General features: G+C 40.0%; 1 protein-coding gene across 1 annotated transcript; it reads left to right on the top strand.

Moving 5' to 3' along the window:
- The first annotated feature begins 1403 nt into the window (after positions 1 to 1403).
- Positions 1404 to 2049, top strand: LOC102396417 (60S ribosomal protein L35a-like). Its single transcript, XM_044927398.2, has 2 exons — positions 1404 to 1432; positions 1716 to 2049. Exons 1-2 carry the CDS (start codon positions 1404 to 1406, stop codon positions 2047 to 2049), a joined length of 363 nt encoding a protein of 120 aa, XP_044783333.1.
- Positions 2050 to 22156: the final 20107 nt, after the last annotated feature.

The following is a 22156-nucleotide window of genomic DNA, read 5'->3' as shown; positions in this document are numbered from 1 at the left end:
GGTTCAATTCCTGGGTTGGGAAGATCCACTAGAGAAGGGATAGGCTACCCACTCCAGTATTCTTGGGGTTCCCTTGTGTCTCAGCTGGTAAAAAAATCCACCTACAATGTGAGAGACCTGGGTTGGGAAGATCTCCTGGAGAAGGGAAAGGCTACCCACTCCAGTATTCTGGCCTGGAGAATTCCATGGACTCTATAGTTCATGGGGTTGCAGAGTCAGACACGACTGAGCAACTTTCACTTCACTTCCAAGAACTTTAGAATAACTCACTAAATGGAAAGCTCTCTTCTGAAATCTCTACAAATTCTCAGGGAAGAGTCATTTTGATGAAGTCCATGTATTAAAATAATGCTTTTTCTAGCATCTTTTGAAAATGAAGAATCTCATTTTGAGCAGTTAAGGTTTTTAGGGTCACAGGTTTTCAAAAGTCATAAAAAATAAAAAGGGAGAAAGTAGACTATTAAGTCACATCTCATTTCTAGATTTCTGAAACACAGAGGGAGGAATGGGAAGAGAGAGGGAAGGAGGAAGAGAGAGAGAATAAGAGAGCAAATGAAAGAGAGAGAACATACACGTACTAATAAATATTAGCTTGAAAAAGACCTATATTCATATATATTGGGCCATTTTTTTTTTCAAATAAAAAAGGGAAAACTTTCACTGTTTGAGAGTGAAAGTAAGATAGAGAGAGAATAAAAGATAAAGAGAGAATGAAAATATCACAAGTACCAGAATGTTTAGTTTTACATTCTCCTGTTTGAATTTTGAAGCAGATTTCCAGAGTTTGTTTCTTGGTTGTATGTGTGTAGAAGAGCTATATTCTAAGACAGAAAAATAAGAGGAACTGGCCTCAGTACTCAATGCCTGCATACCATTTATTTATTCATCAACTATTTATTGGGTATCTACCATGCCAGACATTGTCTATTAGTTATACAGAGATAAACAAGATTTAGTATTTACAACTTTGAAATCCAATTAGGTTTCAGAGAAACAAATATAATTCTCTCATAGATGATAAATTTAGCACATACAATGTTTCACATACTCTGCCAAGCACCTTATATTCATTTGTAAAGAAAATAGGATCGTATCTTCCTCATCGGTAAATAAGCTGGAGCCTTGGGAAGTTATTTAAACTTGCCCATCATTTCATCTGCTGAGGTCAGGCTTCTAATCACTTTATTGTGTATTTTTAAAGAACTATGTTTGAGCTGTTTTTATTTTTACAAAGGAAGTGAGAAACTCCTCCTGGAGTTGGAAGGAAGGAAGAAAATTTGTGGATGTTCTCCAGCACTGGTCATATTTTAGATGAGTCATAAAGGATGGGTGGATGGGGCAATGAGAAGAACATATTAATAGATGGAGGAACAGCAACATGAACAAATAACAGTTAGCTCAGGATGAAACACTGGGGAAACTGGGAAGAGAGGTGAGAAATAAGGATGGGAAAGTCAGCATGATGCTAGTGAGCCTAACATGTTGAGATGCTTGATAAGACATCAAAATTATTACAGAAGATGGCGTCTTAGGACAAATTCCACAAAAGCAAATTCTGAGACAGGGATCCAGATGCAAGTGATTTATTAAGGAAACACCCTTAAGAGAAGTTAGGTGGATGAAGGAAGACAGAGAAGGGAAAGAGGTCAATCAATAGCTCATTTTAGTCTTTCCACCATCTTGGACCCTGTGGAGGCCTGATGGGTTTCTAAAAGGACACATAGAAGGCTGTGGTCCAAGGTGATTTTTGTGAGCTATGAGCAGGGTCTATGGAACCAGAGGGAGCACTCAGCTGTTCTGAAAACTGAAGGTGTGTGTGCTCGAGATGAAACTGAATGCTACTTAAGCAAGAGATGTGCTTGTGTGCACAAAGCAAAGAAGAACACAGTAACTACTGGTGGAAAATCTTACAAAACCAGAGTAATCTGGGGAAAGATAACTCAGGCTCATGGAAACAGTGGAATGGTTCAGGCCAAATTCCAAAGCAACTGTCCTGTTAGGGCCACTGGGCATAGAACCTGTGTGATGCGGTACCGTTCAAGGATTTAAACTAACCGAAAAGTAAATAAATGAAAGTGTGGATTTTTTCTCTTGGTTAAACAAACAAACAAACTCACTTTCAGGTAAAATCCCAGTCTCAGTCTAATCCCATTGGAGAGCTCTGGAGCCGAAATTACATCTCAAAAGAAGTTATGTAGTACATAGTACATAGTACTACATAGTACATAGGAGTACCTAGTAGTAGGTATAGTAGTACATAGTAGTAGGTATAAACGTTTCTATCCTTTTTTTTAATTTCACAATGATCAGTGTTACTTACTTTGCTGAATACTCCAATATCCCTTACGTCCTATAAGTTAAATACTTTTCATTGTAGCAGCATTGAAAGTCAGCTAGCAAATGTTCTATCATGGCACACCACCAAAGATTGCCAAGTACCTCACTGTGGTGCAGTTACAAATTGGTAGGCTACATACGTGGCTGTAGGTGTATTCATAATGATGAAATTAGGTACATATACATAACCTCCCAGGCTGGAAGGGTGCACTGATTCTCCCTTCACCCAGCAGCCCTAGCCTGCATGACCTCAGTAAGACTGGGAGAGACTCATAGCTCCTCTGAGCAGTGCTTACCAGGCGCAGACTCTAGGGAAGCTACGTCCACATCCCTGTTCTGGCATTGCAGCCATGGGTGCTGTCACACTTGTAGCTTTTCTATAACCCAGCTTAGTCCAGTGGCCTCCTTTAAAAGACCTCCACTTGTTTAACTGTGTTAGTCAGTTATTTGGAGAGAAACACAGAGCTGTTAGGTTTTTAAGGGTTTGTTTTGCCTTTGCTGTAGTTTATTTTTTAAAATGGTACTTTATGAAAATACAGTCCTTTCGTTATCAGGATAAAAAAAGTTAAAAAAAATTCCAACTTTAAAAAGATGATTAGAAAGTGCTACATGCAAATAGATGGTTTCATTGTATTGAGTGTGTAATGTGGTTAAAAGTGATTATTGTAGTGACACAGAGTTAATCCAGTTATTTGTAAGTTTATTTCTGTTAATTGTAGATACAATAAATTGGCTTGTCAGAAAAAAAAAAAAAAAAGAAGAAGTTATGCTCACAGGCAAACAATTTAAGATTCCTACTCCCCCAGTAGGTCATTGGCTATGCCAGGGATATGATCTAACAGAGACTGCTAGTTCTGTGTGAAGATTGGTGAAGCAATTCCAATAGCCCAATGGTTGACCTCTGAAACCCAGTCTGCAAGACAAGCAGAAGCTGTAGGATTGGGGTAGAGAACATGACCAGAGCAAAACGGTGTCTGTTATAGGTGGTAATGCCCTAATTGTCATCAGAATGACATTTGTTAGAATTAAAATTGTCACTCAAATGACTTGAGAGGGACGCTGACTCAGAGTCCCTGAAATTCTTGAATTGAAAAACAGTAAAATCTTCAGACCAAAAATAGTCTATGAAGTTGTGAGAGCAACCAAGGCAGAAATGAGAGGACCATAGAATTATAGATCAGAACAGAAATTCATAAGATGCTTAAACACAATCCAACCTGATGATGATTTGAAGATGAAGAAAGCATAACCAAGGAAATCACAACCAAGGAAATTACCATGCCTACAAAATTAGGGGCAGAGCCCAAACAGAGTATTTTTCCCTTGAATCAAACTTGAGTCCACTTGCTAGTCCACATCTGCAGTTTTGGAGAGGCATGATATTCAAACACTAATTTGGACCAGTAAAACAAAGGATTCTCTATCACTGAGATTTTAGATTTTCTAACCTCCCTTGTGGTTGGATGTAGCATGTGACTCAGTCCTGGGTTGTGATGTGATGTGCCTGGAAGCATCACTTCCAGGCTGCCTCATAGACAAACACTCAGGTAGCCATCTGTGTTCTCTTTTTGTATCGGCTGGTCAAGTAATGAGGACTCAAAGGAAATAGAGATCAATGGACAAAATGGAAGGATCCTGGATCACTGGCTGACTGTATGTAACAATTCCTCCTTCTCAACTCAACCACTAATCACCCCCCATTGGACTGTAACATGGGCAAGGAATAAATATTTTAGTCCCTGGGTGAAATTTGGGGATTATTTGCTTTAGCAATGAGTCTGTCACAACCAATACATAAAATCATTGACCAAATTTTATCAAGCAGTTTTTTATACTATTAAAATTCATTAAAGGTTCACATTTATTTAAAATACTCTGCAATGTTCTTTTTTTTTTTAAATTAACTTTTATTGGAGTATAGTTGCTTTGGAAAAGACCCTGATGCTGGGAAAGATTGAAGGCAAAAGGAGAAGATGGCAGCAGAGGATGAGATGATTAGATAACATCACCAAGTCAATGGACATGAATTTGAGCAAACTCTTGGAGATAGTGAAGGACAGAGAAGCCTGGCATGCTGTAGTCCATGGGGTTGTGAAGAGTTGGTCAAGACTGAGGAACTGAAAAACAGCAGCAACATAGTTGCTTTACAATGCTGCATTAGTTTCTGCTACATCAAGCAGTTTTGAGCCAAGGCACCAGGCTGATAGTAGGTAATCCAAAGATGGATGAAATATGGCCCTGCTCTAAAGTACTCTTTTGCATCATAGCAGGAGGGGGAAAACTTGAATAAATGAGGACAGATCAAAAACATAGATGCCATAGGAGTTAGGAACAGTAATACAACTCTTCTGGTGATATTGTTCTTGAGAATCTTCATAGAAGAGATGGCAGGGCTCCAAAAACTTGAAGGGTTCATCAAGATTTTGATAAGATAGTAGAGTGCTGGTGCTCCATAGAACTCATTCCTTAGAGTGACCCAACATGATATGGAATACTCCTGAGATAAAAGTTAGGACTCTGGCAAGATGTTGACACCAAACTTTTGAAGACTTGGAATTTTAAGCAAACAGTTAAATAAATTAGCTGTTGTTGTGTAGCAAACAAACCTGAAATGTAACAACTGCTTATTATTTTTTACAGGAGAGTTTTGCTGCTATGGTTCAGGCCTTTAGCTGATCTCTGTTCTTTTCCAGGGCAAACCATTCAATATCACAGTAATCCAAGTCTATGCCCCAACCAGTAATGCTGAAGAAGCTGAAGTAGAATGGTTCTATGAAGACCTACAAGACCCTTTAGAACTAACACCCAAAAAAGATGTCCTTTTCATTATAGGGGACTGGAATGCAAAAGTAGGAAGTCAAGAAACACCTGGAGTAACAGGCAAATTTGGCCTTGGAATATGGAATGAAGCAGGGCAAAGACTAATAGAGTTTTGCCAAGAAAATGCACTGGTCATAACAAACACCCTCTTCCAACAACACAAGAGAAAACTCTATACATGGACATCACCAGATGGTCAACACCGAAATCAGATTGATTATATTCTTTGCAGCCAAAGATGGAGAAGCTCTATACAGTCGGCAAAAACAAGACCAGGAGCTGACTGTGGCTCAGACCATGAACTCCTTATTGCCAAATTCAGACTTAAATTGAAGAAAGTAGGGAAAACCACTAGACCATTCAGGTATGACCTAAATCAAATCCCTTATGATTATACAGTGGAAGTGAGAAATAGATTTAAGGGCCCAGATCTGATAGATGGAGCGCCTGATGAACTATAGAATGAGGTTCATGACATTGTACAGGAGACAGGGATCAAGACCATCCCCATGGAAAAGAAATGCAAAAAAGCAAAATGGCTGTCTGGGGAGGCCTTACAAATAGCTGTAAAAAGAAGAGAAGCGAAAAGCAAAGGAGAAAAAGAAAGATATAAACATCTGAATGCAGAGTTCCAAAGAATAGCAAGAAGAGATAAGAAAGCCTTCTTCAGCGATCAATGCAAAGAAATAGAGGAAAACAACAGAATAGGAAAGACTAGAGATCTCTTCAAGAAAATCAGAAATACCAAAGGAACATTTCATGCAAAGATGGGCTCGATAAAGGACAGAAATGTTATGGACCGAACAGAAGCAGAAGATATTAAGAAGAGGTGGCAAGAATACACAGAAGAACTGTACAAAAAAGATCTTCACGGCCGAGATAATCACGATGGTGTGATCACTAACCTAGAGCCAGACATCCTGGAATGTGAAGTCAAGGGAGCCTTAGAAAGCATCACTACGAACAAAGCTAGTGGAGGTGATAGACTTCCAGTTGAGCTATTCCAAATCCTGAAAGATGATGCTGTGAAAGTGCTGCACTCAATATGCCAGCAAATTTGGAAAACTCAGCAGTGGCCACAGGACTGGAAAAGGTCAGTTTTCATTCCAATCCCAAAGAAAAGCAATGCCAAAGAATGCTCAAACTACCGCACAATTGCACTCATCTCACACGCTAGTAAAGTAATGCTTAAAATTCTCCAAGCCAGGCTTCAGCAATATGTGAACCATGAACTTCCTGATTGTCAAGCTGGTTTTAGAAAAGGCAGAGGAACCAGAGATCAAATTGCCAACATCTGCTGGATCATGGAAAAAGCAAGAGAGTTCCAGAAAAATATCTATTTCTGCTTTATTGACTATGTCAAAGCCATTGACTGTGTGGATCACAATAAACTGTGGAAAATTCTGAAAGAGATGGGATTACCAGACCACCTGATCTGCCTCTTGAGAAATCTGTATGCAGGTCAGGAAGCAACAGTTAGAACTGGACATGGAACAACAGACTGGTTCCAAATAGGAAAAGGAGTTCGTCAAGGCTGTATATTGTCACCCTGTTTCTTTAACTTATATGCAGATACATCATGAGAAATGCTGGACTGGAAGAAACACAAGCTGGAATCAAGATTACCAGGAGAAATATCAATAATCTCAGATATGCAGATGGCACCACCCTTATGGCAGAAAGTGAAGAGGAACTCAAAAGCCTCTTGATGAAGGTGAAAGTGGAGAGTGAAAAAGTTGGCTTAAAGCTCAACATTCAGAAAACGAAGATCATAGCATCTGGTCCCATCACTTCATGGGAAATAGATGGGGAAACAGTGGAAACAATGTCAGACTTTATTTTTCTGGGCTCCAAAATCACTGCAGATGCTGACTGCAGCCATGAAATTAAAAGACACTTACTCCTTGGAAGGAAAGTTATGACCAACCTAGATAGCATATTCAAAATCAGAGACATTACTTTGCCAACAAAGGTTCGTCTAGTCAAGGCTATGGTTTTCCAGTGGTCATGTATGGATGTGAGAGTTGGACTGTGAAGAAGGCTGAACGCCAAAGAATTGATGCTTTTGAACTGTGGTGTTGGAGAAGACTCTTGAGAGTCCCTTGGACTGCAAGGAGATCCAACCAGTCCATTCTGAAGGAGATCAGCCCTGGGATTTCTTTGGAAGGAATGATGCTAAAGCTGAAACTCCAGTACTTTGGCCACCTGATGTGAAGAGCTGATTCATTGGAAAAGTCTCTGATGATGGGAGGGATTGGGGGCAAGAGGAGAAGGAGACGACAGAGGATGAGATGACTGGATGGCATCACTGACTCGATGGACATGAGTCTGAGTGAACTCCAGGAGTTGGTGATGGACAGGGAGGCCTGGCGTCCTGTGATTCATGGGGTCACAAAGAGTCGGACACGACTGAGCAACTGATTTGATCTGTGTAGCAAACAAACCTGAATTGTAACAACTGCTTATTATTTTTTACACGAGAGTTTTGCTGTTATGGTTCAGGCCTTTAGCTGATCTTGGTTAGATTCTTTCATGTATCTTCATTCAGCTGATAGGTTAGTTGGATGACCTCAGCTAGGGCAAATTGTCTCTGATCTTTGTTTCTAAAATTTTTCAGGATGGTAACCTGAGATTACTCACATATTGGTAGCAAGAGACAGAAATGTTTGTGTGTGTGTGAGTGCTCAGTCATGTCCCAACTCTTTGTGGCCCTATGGACTATAGCCCACCAGGCTCCTCTGTCCATGGAGTTTTCAAGGCAAGAATGGTGGAGCAGGTTCCCATTTCCTCCTCCAGGTGATCTTTCCAACCCAGGGATTGAACCCATGCCTCCTGTTTCTCCTGCGTTGGTAGGTGGATTCTTTACCACTAAGCTACCTGGGAAGCCCTAAGGGACATAGGAGAGAACACCAAAATGCACAGGTACTTCATAAAGATGCTGGTTGTAATCATGGGACAATGCAAGTCACATGGTCAAGTGCCGAGTCAGTATGGGAGGGCATTTCCAAAGGCTATGGCTAGGAGCACATGTGAGGACTTGGGGCTCTTCAGGCCAGCGATATCTGTAATTGGTGTATTCACTCAAAGGTGTGAACCCAGGACTCAGCATCTGTAACTGCTTAGATTCCATTCCCATCTCTGAAATTTCCTGACTGCGTGATTTTGGTTAAGTGACATTTAACCTTTCAGAACCTCAGCTTCCTCAAGTAAAAAACTGAGATAGAAATTTTGCTTACATCACAAGGTTGTTTGAGGATTCAGTAAGTTAATTTATGGAAGATGTTTAGAGCAGGGCTTGGTATATATTAAGCTTCCTCCATATAAATGTTAGTCTCTGTTTTCAGGTTGATTTTAGAAATGTGGTGCAGTGAGTGTGTTTCTATATGTGAACCTGAGCAGATAGGAGTGGGAGTATGAGGTGTCCTGGAAAAAGACTTTCCTTAATACACCATTTTGCCTCATATTGTTCTTGATAGTGATTACAGTTTATTTATTAATTGATGGCATCTCTGTAGACTGTCAGAGCAAAGATGTCCCTGGAGAAAGTTAAATAGATAAGAAACACTTTATTCAAGGCAATTGCAATAGGAGAAAAGCCAGAGCCAACTCTGAATTCAGCTCTGATGATGCAAAAGAGAGTAAGGTTTTTAAGAGCTGAGGTGAGAAGATCATAGCTCACCATGGTTACTAACTGGGCTTTATCTGAAATAAAAGTAATCTTTGTTATGTCTTCATGATAGAGGTCATTTTACAATTTAGAAGTCAGGGATCTACCCTTCCCACAGAGACTGGGAGACAGGCGCTCTCTTCTCGGTGATTAAAGGAGATGTCCCCCTCCTCCTACCCTACTGCTAGGAATGTAAATTGGTGCAGCCACTATGGAGGTTCCTTAAAAAACTAAAAATAGAGTTATCATAGCATCTAGCAACCCCACTCTTGGTCATATATCTGGAAAACACTATAATTTGAAAAGACACATGCACCCCAGTGTTTGTAGCAGCACTGTTTATAATAGCTAAGACATGGAAGCAACCTAAATGTACATGGACAGGTGAATGGATAAAGATGTGGTGTATATACAATCAATGTATATGCAGCCACAAAAAAGAATGAAATCATGCTATTTGTAGCAACATGGATGGACCTAAAGATTATGGTATTAAGTGAAGTAAGTCAAAAAGAAAAAGACAAATACCACATGATATTGCTTGCTTGTGGAACCTAATAAACCATGGTACAAGTGAACTTATTTACAAAACAGAAGCAGACTCATAGAGATAGAAAATGATCTTATAGTTACCAAAGGGGAAATGGGAGAGGGATAAATTGGAGTTTGGGATTAACATACATAAACTTCTGTATATAAAGTAGATAAACAATAAGATTGTATTGTACAGGACAGGAAACCATATTTCCTTGCAATAAATATCTTATAATAAACTATAATGGTAAAGAATATCTATATATCTGTATCTATCTATATAACTGATTCACTTTTGCTGTACAACTAACATTGTAAATTATGCTTCAATGCAAAAAAAAAAAAAAAAAAAAAAGGAGTGGTTCCCGGATCCTTGAGAAAGACATTTCTGGCTTGGAAAACTGGTAAGGGGCTATTTAGGAAAAGATTTACATATCAGAAAGCAGAGAAAGCAATTACAAGTTCCTAAAGTTGGTGCTCCAAAAAAGGAAAGGCTTCTGAATTAGAGTCTAGAAGAAGCCCTTGTAGGGTTTGGTCAAGATGAGGAGAGTGTTTTTAGTCAAGTTGGTCCTTCAGAGTTTCTGTGCTTTGCCACTTGCACCTTAAACATGGAAATTAAATCTCAAGTTCAATAGTTGGCTACTCAGCACATTTAGCAATATATCTGGTAGGATTTTAAGCCTGTGGTGAGTTACTACTTTAGATACTAAACAGGGCCCTATTTAAAATGTCTGCTTTCTATTCAAAATGCCTGCTTTCTGGCCACAACTTTTGTAAGCAAAAAGCTTTACATAAATTAAGAGAAGAGCATTTAAAAATTCTAGAGAAAATGGCTTTAACCAGAACAATGAGCCAAAAGGAAGAAGGTATACATTTAAAATTTCTATTACATATTTTTATGTTTAGCTTATAATGCATCTATACATTTCTTTCTCAGAGTAACATATTTTTTGCAGCATATTTTTACTTGGACCTAGTGGTGCAGATGGTGGAGGGAAGTGTGAAGATGGAGGGAAGTGTGAATCCCTAGGGGTGCTAAGAAAATGAGAGGGTTGGAACCAGAATATAAAATGAGGAAGAAAGACTCATGTAGGAGATAGAGGAAAAAAAGAGGAGCAAAAGTAACATAAATAATATAGGCTTACCCTGCTTTATTGCACTTTAGTATATTTCACAGATACTGTAGTTTTTACAAATTGGTTTCGTGGCAACAAGTCAAGAAACTTTACTAGTGCCATTTTCCCAACAGAGTTTGCTCATTTTGTGTCATGTTTTGGTAATTCTTACAATATTTCTAACATTTTCATTATTATTATATCTGCTGCAATAATCCATGATCAGTGAACTTTGGTATACTACAGTGACTCACCAAAAGGTGAGATGATAGTTAGCATTTTTTGACAATATTTTTTTTTTAATTAAGGCATGCACGTAGCTATCTTAGGTATCATGCTATTGTGCACTTAGTAGACTAAAGTAGAGTGTAGATATAACTTTTACATGCACTGAGAAACTGAAAAATGTTTGTGACTTGTTTTATTGTGAGATTCACTTTATTGCGGTCTGGAACTGAACCCACAGTACCTCTGAGGTCTGCCTGTATTGATGATAAGGTCTCTGGAGTGAAAGAGAAATATTTCTTAAAAAGTAGAGAATACATCATATTTTGCATATATTTGTCTCCATTCAAGTCTCCTCCCTCTTCCCCCACCCTGATCTATAGCAGTTCTTTTGGAAAACTCAGTATCATCCCCCTCATCTGGATAATTCTTCTTTCCCTGGATTCCAATCAAGTGGTCCTGTAAATATGGGCAACACTGAATCCCCTGAGAGGATGGAGTGTACTACCAAGAATGGCATTGCTGACTCAATGGACGTGAATTTAAGCAAACTGGTAGATGGTGAAGGACAGGGAAGCCTGGCGTGCTGCAGTTCATAAGATCACAAAAAATTGACTGAACAATGAAAGCAATCAAGAAGGGCTAAACAGAGTGGTGGTTAAATGGTAAGGAGAAAGATGGGGAGAACTTGGTTCTGTAACCAACAGTTCTATGACTTAGGTGTTTCCAAGGAAGTAAGATTTTCAGGGCTAAAATCAGGATAATCCTCCCCAAAGCAGGATAGTTGATCACCTTCGAGCTTCCAAGGAAGGTTTCTAAAATTGACAACCAAAATTGTCCTGACTAATAAGGTAGGACACTATTGTAGTCAAATCACCCAATAAGAAATTTGGTGGAGATTTTCACCTTAACACCTCACCCTCAAATTAATTAGTTAAGCAAGGATATGATTTGGGATGTTAATAAATGAATTATAATCGTAGCAAACGCAAAGGGGATGTATCCAATAGTCTTTATTTAAAAAATGGCTTTATGGGGATTCCGCTATATAGAAATGGCCATGCTGCTGCTAAGTTGCTTCAGTCGTGTCCGACTCTGTGCAACCCCAGAGACGGCAACCCACCAGGCTCCCCCATCACTGGGATTCTCCAGGCAAGAGTACTGGAGTGGGTTGCTATTTCCTTCTCCAATAGAAATGGCCATATCATACAATAATTATATCAGAGCCTCATCTCTCTATCTAAACTTTGAAAGTACACATAAAGAACTACTTAGAAGGTATCACAATAGATTACATTAAGGAAACAACCAAAAGGGTTTAACTGCATATATACAAATTGCTAATCTGTTGTGTACCACCCAATTCTGTATTCAGACAGTGACACCTCTCTAAAGCCTAAACCTTGCTTTGGGTTCTTTAAGAGCAGAGCCTGAGACAAGGACACCAGTGCAAGTGGTTTATTTGGAGGTGAGCATGGTAGGAAGTGCAAGCAGGGTAGCTGGGAAATTGAGATGGGGGGAGGGGGGAGGAAGTCAACCAAGGTCTGCTAATGAACTGTACTAGGCTGGGAGATGGGGCCAGTCCTGATGAGATTCTGGTGAACTGTGTGGAGAGTGCCCCTGACTGGTGCCACAGGAGGATGGAGACTTGGGAATAATTAACCAATGGCTCCTTCCAACCTATGGTTAAAAGCTGCCCCCAGGAATATTAACACCCTGAGATTTGGGGTCCTGTGGTCTTCCCACCTTTCATCTCTGAGATGCTGTTGTTCACTGTCTGCATCTTACCCCTAGTTGTAGGGATAAAGCAGGTAGGGTAAAATCAGGTAAAACCAGGGTAAAACCAGGTAGGCTGAAATGATAGGTAGAAGGCACTGGAAGCATTGTCTGCAGCACAGTCATATTTCTGCCTGTAATTGTTCTTTCCACCCTAAAGAAATCCAACTGTCAACTAAAAAATTATTCAGAACCTAACAATTGAGAGTTATGTTTTATTCTTCAGGAATTTTTAGGACTTCAAGCCTGGGAGGCAGCATCTCAAGTAACCCCGAGAGAACTGCTCTGCAGAGGGGAGGGGGAAGCCAAGGTGTTTGTAACAAAGGGAAGGTAGTCCAAATGTCAAAAGATTATTATTAATTAAAGGAAAACCAGATATGTCATGTTAAGAAATTTAGCACTTTCTATGGATGGGAAGATGGAAGAGTCTGGGCTCACTGAAAACATTCCTCTGATAATGCATCTCAGCCACCTGGGACCAATATCTTGTATTTTTACAACCTGAGTTTCCTCAGGGCTCACCAGTTCAGCATCAGTGGTGGCTGCAACTGCTGATGACTCTGACATCCTCTGTTTACTGCTATGGCAGACAATGTGAGAGTTGGACTGTGAGGAAAGCTGAGTGCTGAAGAATTGATGCTTTTGAACTGTGGTGTTGGAGAAGACTCTTGAGAGTCCCTTGGACTGCAAGGAGATCCAACCAGTCCATTTTGAAGGAGATCAGTCCTGGATGTTCTTTGGAAGGACTGATGCTAAAGCTGAAACTCCAGTACTTTGGCCACCTCATGCAAAGAGTTGACTCATTGGAAAAGACCCTGATGCTGGGAGGGATTGGGGGCAGGAGGAGAAGGGGACGACAGAGGATGAGATGACTGGTTGGCATCACCGACACGATGGACGTGAGTTTGAGTGAACTCCGGGAGTTGGTGATGGACAGGGAGGCCTGGTGTGCTGCGATTCATGGGGTTGCAAAGAGTCGGACACAACTGAGCGACTGTACTGAACTGAACTGATGGCAGACAATACTCCATTTGTCATAACTAAAGCTGAAGGAGATCCTTAAAGATGGTATATGGGCAAGAGGCTTATTTAATGATGTCTACTAGTGGCTGGGAGAGGTAAGAGTGATTTTAAACCACACACAGATTTTTGGTAGAGCACGATTAGATACCTGGATTCCTAATGTTCATTCCAGGGCACACATGTTGGCACTGACTGTGTCTATGGACTGTGGACACTGCAAATACAATTTTGATATTAACATGAGAACAAAGCAAAATGTCCTCTAATGCTTTGAAATGTATTCTTTTAAGAAATTGATATTTCCCTTTCCTCCTTTACCTTAATATTTTTTCAGCTTTATTGAAGTAAATTTACATACAAAATTGTAAGATATATAAAGTATACATTGTGGAGCTTTGGTATATGTACACATTGTGAAAGAATCCCCCCTATCTGGTTAATCAACACATCCATCTCCTTATTTACTTCCTTATTTATTTATTCATTCATTTATTTTTGGTGAGAATATTTAAGTTCTACTCTTAGAAAATTTCAATTTTGCTATTCAATGTTATCAACTATAGTCACCATATTTTACATTAAGTCTTTGAACCTTATTTTCATCTTATAGCTAAAAGTTTGTACTGTTTTATCAACCTCTTCCAAATCTTCCAATCCTCTTACCTTGGGAACCACTTCTGTACTCTCTGCTTCTTGGAATTTGACTTTTTCCTGATTTATTCTTAACAGAAGCATTTTATCAGAGAAAAAGAATAAAGCCACATGTTATTTGGTGTCAGAAATCATTAATTTGCATAATGAACCCTGTGCCTACTTACTGAAAAGCCTCAGGCAAAGTGAGTGCTTAAACTTGGTTTCTTCATCAGTGAAATTGATCTTGGTGAGGCAGCAATGAGCCATGGCATGAAACAAGATCTTAATTCCCTGCCCAGGAATTGAACCAGGGTAGCCTGGATGAAAACCAGGAATCCTAGCCACCACACCAGGCAAGATTAGAGGCTAGAGACTATTTTTTCCCTGGACCTTTGCCCCCAGTGCAAAACACACTTATCATGGAGGCAGAAACTGTAAATGCAGGTACAAAGTTTATTATTAGAGACATAGCATAACAGCAAGTGAGAGAAAACACAGAGAAATGGCTTGTTTAGTTAAGATAGATGCAAGGAAGAGATGCACACCCAGAGAGAAAGGGTGTGAGCATCCTCCTAGTAAGGAGGAGTGCAGTAAAGAGGCAGTTAAGTCACTGATGTAGGTCAGTTTTCCCAGATCTTTGTTTCCCAGTAGCCAATTATCCCCATTTCTTTTTCCACATTTGACCTACCCTGGGACCCTTCCCTGAGTGCACATGCCTCCTCAGTGAAGATGGATCTTGAAGTGAAGACTTCCATGAGGAACAAGACTCATTATGGTCTGGTATTATCCCCTGACTTTTGACCTCCAAAGAGCCTTTCTGTACATGTGCAGCATCTCCTTTGTCCCCCAAACGGGGGGAGTGCAGATCCCTTACTCCTTTACTCAAACAGGGTTTTGCCTCTCTTTGTCCTTGCTTTCGCTATTACCTTGTCTATTGCCTTGAGTATTACCTTAAGGTGCTTACAAGAGACAAAGACTGGGCTATTTGCCCTGTTTCTGTTGTTACTTCCATTTCAGAGGCCAAACAGAAGGCTGATTGTAAATGCTTCAACTAGAGCTCATCTATCTCTTGTCTTGAGCAATGCTAACAGTCATAAGTGTCCAGCCTGAAGCCTGCTTCTTTGTGCCTCATGAAGCACAAACAGGATGCCAGTTGTAAATGTCTAACTTGGAGTCCATCTATCTCCTGCCTCAAGATGAGTAGAGCATTTTCTATCTCACAGGATTCTGCTGGGAAATCAAATAAAATCCATTATATCAAGAGGTTTGTGAGCCATAGTTACCAGTGCTAGTTGTCAGTGTCATTGCAAGTTCTAATAAAATGTTTGCCCAGCAGGACATTTTTGGAGGGTCTATGATGCTCTGAGTTCTGTAACACAGTCTTGTTTTCCTGTGTTCAACCCTACCTCAAAAGACCATAGTGCAATAAAGTTAAGGGGAACTAACCAGAAACCCACACAATACTGTGATTAGTATAACACATAGATTGACTGTTTTATTTGCTTGGAACTTGGCAAATGAAAACTGTATTAGCTAATAAATGCAGTCAAGCTGGTTTTAGAAAAGGCAGAGGAAAGAAAGAAAGAAAGAAAGTGAAGTCACTCAGTCGTGCCCAACTCTTTGTGACCCCATGGATAGTAGCCTGCACCAAGCTCCTCCGTCCATGGGATTTTCAAGGCAAGAGTACTGGAGTGGGTTGCCATTTCCTTCTCCAGGGAATCTCCCCAACCCAGGGATTGAACCCAGGTCTCTCACATTGTAGACAGACGCTTTACTGTCTGAGCCACCAGAGGAACCAGAGATCAAATTGCCAACATCCACTGGATCATGGAAAAAGCAAGGGAGTTCCAGAAAAACAGCTATTTCTGCTTAATTGACTATGCCAAAGCCTTTGGCTGTGTGGATCACAATAAACTCTGGAAAATTCTGAAGGAGATGGGAATACCAGACCACCTGACCTGCCTCTTCAGAAACCTATATGCAGGTCAGGAAGCAACAGTTAGAACTGGACATGGAACAACAGACTGGTTCCAATTAGGAAAAGGAGTACATCAAGGCTGTATATTGTCACCCTGATTATTTAACTTATATTCAGAGTACATGATGAGAAATGCTGGGCTGGAAGAAGCACAAGCTGGAATCAAGATTGCCGGGAGAAATATCAATAATCTCAGATATGCAGATGACATCACCCTTATGGCAGAAAGTGAAGAGGAACTAAAGAACCTCTTGATGAAAGTGAAAGTGGAGAGTGAAAAAGTTGGCTTAAAGCTCAACATTCATAAAACGCAGATCATGGCCTCTAGTCCCATCACTTCATGGGAAATAGATGGGGAAATAGTGTAAACAGTGTCAGACTTTAGTTTTTTGGGCTCCAAAATCACTATAGATGGTGACTGCAGCCATGAAATTAAAAGTCGCTTTCTCCTTGGAAGGAACGTTATGACCAACCTAGATAGCATATTGAAAAGCAGATATTACTTTGTCAACAAAGGTCCATCTAGTCAAGGCTATGGTTTCTCCAGTGGTCATGTATGGATGTGCGAGTTGGAGTATGAAGAAAGCTGAGCGCCGAAGAATTGATGCTTTTGAACTGTGGTGTTGGAGAAGACTCTTGAGAGTCCCTTGGACTGCAAGGAGATCCAACCAGTCCATCCTACAGGAGATCAGTCCTGGGTGTTCATTGGAAGGACTGATGCTGAAGCTGAAGCTCCAATACTTTGGCCACCTCAAGTGAAGAGTTGACTCATTGGAAAAGACTCTGATGCTGGGCAGGACAAGAAAGGGATGACAGAGGATGAGATGGCTGGATGGCATCACTGACTCGATGGACGTGAGTCTGAGTGAACTCCGGGAGTTGGTGATGGACAGGGAGGCCTGGCGTGCTGTGATTTATGGGGTCGCAAGGAGTCGGACATGACTGAGTGACTGAACTGAACTGAACTGAACCCAGGGAAGGGCAGCCATGGTGTTTCACAAAGAATTTTGACAGTATTTGGGACTCCTGTTCTTTTGTTGTCATAGGGCTCACTAGAGCCTAGTGGTTCCGTTGTGGGTGTATTTGTTGGCCTTTGTTGTTGAAGCACAGCGGACCACAGAGGCTAACAGAAGGCTCCTGTGGCTTTGTTGAAGGCTGTCCTCCCTGGAACCCCTGAGAACGGCTTTAATAATCAGCTTTGACCTTATGCTTGAAAACAAGTCAGTACTGTTCTTGTTTGGCCCATCTTTTTCTTTAATCCTTCAGGTTAAAAAGTGCTCTCTTAAGTCATATGCAAAAACGTTTTTACCCTAGGGCAGACAGCTTTCAATGAAGAGATGGAAAAAGCGCTGACTTAAACTCACTGTTACATCAAACCCAGACCTTCCAGGTCATAATCCCTGTAGCCAAATTTCAAAACCTGAGCTTTTGTTAAGCAGCCTGGGGGCAACTCCATTAATAAAAGCCCCTTGTCTACAGTCTCTTTAGAGTTCACAGCAATGGTTCTCAAATATTAGCATATGCAAAATTCATGAAGGTTGCTTTGAAAAAAAATAGATTTCTTGGTGGCGGAGGTGGTTTTGGTGTGAAGCATGTGCTCTGATTTACCCCTGGAGATTCTGCTGGGGTTGACCTTGAAGGATTCCTTCTTTTCTCATGGCAAGGTTTACCCTAGTTGAGTTTCAACCTCTTTGGAATTTCTCACCTTTAACTTGTCCTTCTGTCCTTGTATCTGTATAATTGTTTAATTTACACATTGACAATGAACTTGACCTCTAGAGCTCTTGCTAAGAACTGAAAGACCATAATTAAAGAAAGGCCACAAAAGTGATATGTGCACCAACATAGATGAATCTCATAGATATTTTGTGGAGTATTTTGTGGAAAGAAGCCAGACAAAAAAAGAGTTCATGCTACATGATTCTGTTTATATAACATTCTAGAGCACCCTCCCCTGTACCTTCTCACCTATAGCTGAATGTGGCTGGAGAAAAATACACAGCATACAGATGGGTCTCATTCATTCATGGTCATTAGCGTCAAGTGCATCTTACCACAATGTGGTGCTTATATTTATCCCGTTCATTTATGCTCCCAACTTTCTAGAAAACCATTCTGTACCCTCTCATCTCTAAGCTTCTACACCTCTCTCCTCATCGTTAGTCCCAGAGGATGGCCATACTTTCCATGTCATAAGGAAAATGGAAACATTCAGAAAAGTACTCCTGTGCTCTCCCATTAACACTAATATGCACCTATCTGCATTCCTGCCTTTTTATTTAACTTTTCTCCTATTTGGATGTCTGAAGCCCTATGCTCTGAACTAAAAAATATCTACGTTTGCCCACTAGCTCCCATCCATTCCTCAAGTTGTCAAGGTAATCAATCCAAAAATTCTTTTTCTTTCCCTTTCATAATATTTTCGCTTTACTGAAATTTTCATACTTGGAAGCACATGGTTACTTTTTTCATTCCTAACAATAGTTTTGTGTGTCCAGCCATTACTCACTTCTATCCTCTTTACAGTAAATCCTCAAAAGGGTGTCAGTTGTTTAGTCTTCTATTCTCTCTTGAACTCACTCCAAGTTCTGCCCTCATTATACCATTAAACCTGTTTCCATCAAGGTCTCAAATGATTTCTACATTTACAAATATCATATGTTCAGTCTAACTCCTTTTATTTTTTTAATCTGAGCAGATGATAAATGCCTCTCTTAGTTGAAATGCCTTTTCCATTTGGCTTTCCAAGGATCATATTTGCCTGATTTTCTCCTCCTTTGCTTTCCACTATTTTTCCAGTTCTCTTCATCTTCCCAGTTTCTCAAGGTTGGGGGATATAGGAACTTAGTCCTTGGAACTTTTTCTAGTCTCTCCATTGGTTGTTTCAACTAAAGATATGGATTTAAATATCTTAAAAATAAGTAAATAAATAAATAATAAATATTTATTAATACCTACCAAATTTATTTTATCAGCCTGGACCTCTGTCCTCAACTATAGACTCTTTAAAACAACCTCTCTGGCCCACTGCTATATCCAATGTTTACTCTCATAGATATTTAAAATAAATACATCCAAAGCTAGGTTCCCATTAATTGACTCCAAACTTACTCATTTGCAATCTTCTTCACCTCAACAAATATTCAAGCCCATACTTTTAGTAGTATTATTGAATCCTCTGTTTCATAAACCATATGTGATTTAAAACAACAACAACAACAAAATATTATTACTCTTCCTTCAAAATATGTCCTCAGTTTGACCACCTCTCAGACCCTTCACTGTTACCATAGTTTAAGCCGCCAGACCCATGAGGGCCTGGAAGAAGCTCTTTATCATGTTTCTGATTGCACCTCTTTTCTCTTCAATGTGGGCTTCCCTTGAAGCTCAGCTTGTGAAGAATCCACCTGCAATGCAGGAGACATGGGTTCAATCCCTGGGTTGGGAAGATCCTCTGGAGAAGCGAAAGGCTACCCACTCCAGTATTCTGGCCTGGAGAATTCCATGGGCTGTATAGTCCACGGGGTTGGAAAGACTGAGCAACTTTCACTTTCACTCTCCCATGTTCTCACTTAATTCCAGCTATACTAGGGTTCTCACTGCCAGACATCACTCACTCAGGGCCTCTACCCCAGATATTTCTTCTTTCTGGAATTTTCCTTCCTGAGATGTGCATGGCTTACTCATTTTTGTCCTTCATATGCTTTCTCGAATAGCCCTCCTCAATGAAGACTTCACTACCTGATTTATCTTCACTATCCAATTGTAACCCTCTCACTCCCAACACTTAGTCCCCTTCTTTCTTCACCTCTTCCTTCCTTCCTTTCTTCCCTGCCTTTCTTTCCTTTATTCTTCCCTCCCTTCCTTCCTTCCTTCCATCCTCTTAATTTTTTCTCTAACATTTTCATCAGGCTCATTATATGTCCTTTCCATTTGAATTCAGGTTTTAAGAGGGGAGGTTTTTGTGAGTGTTTGTTCATTGCTGTATTGCCAGCACCTAGGACAGTGCCTTGCACATAGTAGGCATTCAATATACACTGATAGAATTAATGAATGGTTAAATGAATGCAGGGGATGTTGGGCTTTTACTTTTCATAATATGAACACTGTATATCATAAATACAACTCAAGTGTAGCTCAGCTTCTCATTTATTTAAGCAATCACATCCCATTCTTATACATATCATGCTTATGATCCACTAAAATTTCTGGCTCTTTTTCTTCACAACTCTTGCCAACCCAGGAGGTCCCTATTGTGTATTCATGAAATTATTTTTAAACTTCACACATGGCCCTTTATAAGCCTCATCTTGTTATTTTCAATGCAGCAGTCCAAGTCTGTCAAGAGATAATTTTGAATATTGATTTTGATGCATCTTGCATTAACATTCTCTACTCACTTTGATAAACTCTTTCGTTTGGCTTCATTTATGTTCATTATAATGTTTAATCAGACAGGACAAATTGAAGAGTTCTGTGGGTTACCAAGAGAGGCTGCATATTCCAGAAACAGCTACACCAACACATGTACAAGCTCTTCTTATACTGTGATGCTGCCATGCCTCCCTGAACCTAAACAAGTCTTCAACTGCCTCAATCAATAGAGTAGGGTGGAAATAACTCTACATGACTTCTAAAGCTAAATTAGAAATGATTGCACAGCTACTGCCTGGTTCTTTCTTGAGATATGCACCTTTGGACTATGAGCTGATGTGTAAAAAATTCAGCTACATCAAGGCCATCATTCTGAAGAAATCACATAGAAAGGCCACATGGAGGTAGGGACTGTAGCCTGAGGAACCCCAGATACTCAAGTCACCAGTTATTTAAGTCTCTGCAGCCCTGCCACCAGACAAGTGCATGAAGAAGGCTTAAAGGTGATTCTAGTCTCCACCACCACCTGACTGCAGCTTTATGACAGACCCGAGGCCAGAAACATCTGACTTTGTCAATCCCAAACTCCTCACCCACAGGAATATAATAGATAATAGATGATGATCATGGTTTTAAGCCACTAACTTAATGAGTGATCTGTAACATAGAAGTAAGTGATTAACACCTACTGTGCTGCAGAGGGTACCTGGTTGAGTCCAGTTGTGGGAGCATCTGTTTACTTGATTCAGGTCGTGGGTGTTACACATGAGGAGCACTCAAGGTAGGGGGAGATGCTAGCATCCTCCAGAGGAAGACTTAGTAGCTTTACTTTAAGATTATGCTGAGTATTAAGCATCAAAACATAGATTACTCTGAAATTGACTAGACTGGTGATATAAGTGGATTGAGACAGAATGAAGATGATTGGAAAGCAAGCTTTGAGATTTGGGGGCAAGAGTAGAGATGCACTCTAAATCACAGTTTTGCTTAGACTGGCCCTCATTTATTTGAGGGAAATTTAAAGAAGCAATTGCTCTGAAACTGAGTTGCAGTCTGCTGACAGGCACTCTATTTCTGCATTTGTTCAATCTCTCCATGCCCCTCCTATCCCCGGTCTGGTTGGCCAATAGGAGGATCATTTTCTGATAACTTTTGAGCTGTAAAGCAGAATGTTTTCTCTCAAAACCTTTGCTCCAAATTTACATTCTCACATTTGAATGAGGAACAAAAACCCAACTCTTTGATTTCCTCTATGAAGGTCTGATATATTGCACCCTTTGGATCACCAACATTTCATGTAGGATTTCAATTGATTTCCTCTTGCCTGTTCTTTTGAATGTAGGCAGCCTGAGTTTATTTAAAGTTACAAACTCTATATCAAGTTTTTCATTTAAGGTGATATTTTTCTCAACCTCTGTGCCTTTGTTCATCTTGCTGTCATAATACCAATACTTTAAAATGATTTTTTTCATATTAATCACTTTCTCAACCTGAACTACCAAATTTCTAAGTGTGTACCCTCCAAGAATAGACAATTTGTTCTCATCTTCTTTTCCCAACATGTCTCTGTTTGACAATTCTCTAAGCCAATTTAATAAAAATGTATGAAATTTTTCCTGTTGGACATTTATTTAAGGAGTGGGGCACATTGAATAAGGGAAGGCAGCCATGATT

Source organism: Bubalus bubalis, chromosome 14 (genome assembly GCF_019923935.1).
Source record: "Bubalus bubalis isolate 160015118507 breed Murrah chromosome 14, NDDB_SH_1, whole genome shotgun sequence".
NCBI lineage: Eukaryota > Metazoa > Chordata > Mammalia > Artiodactyla > Bovidae > Bubalus > Bubalus bubalis.
The sequence above is the reverse complement of the archived record's forward strand: the minus strand, read 5'-3'. Positions and strand labels throughout refer to the sequence as shown.

Excerpts from the sequence above, each read along its gene's own strand:
- LOC102396417 (XM_044927398.2), top strand. The coding sequence starts at position 1,404 with ATGAAACACTGGGGAAACTGGGAAGAGAG. Across the intron at positions 1,433-1,715 it reads TGGGGAAACTGGGAAGAGAG|GACACATAGAAGGCTGTGGT; the intron begins GTGAGAAATAAG and ends GGTTTCTAAAAG.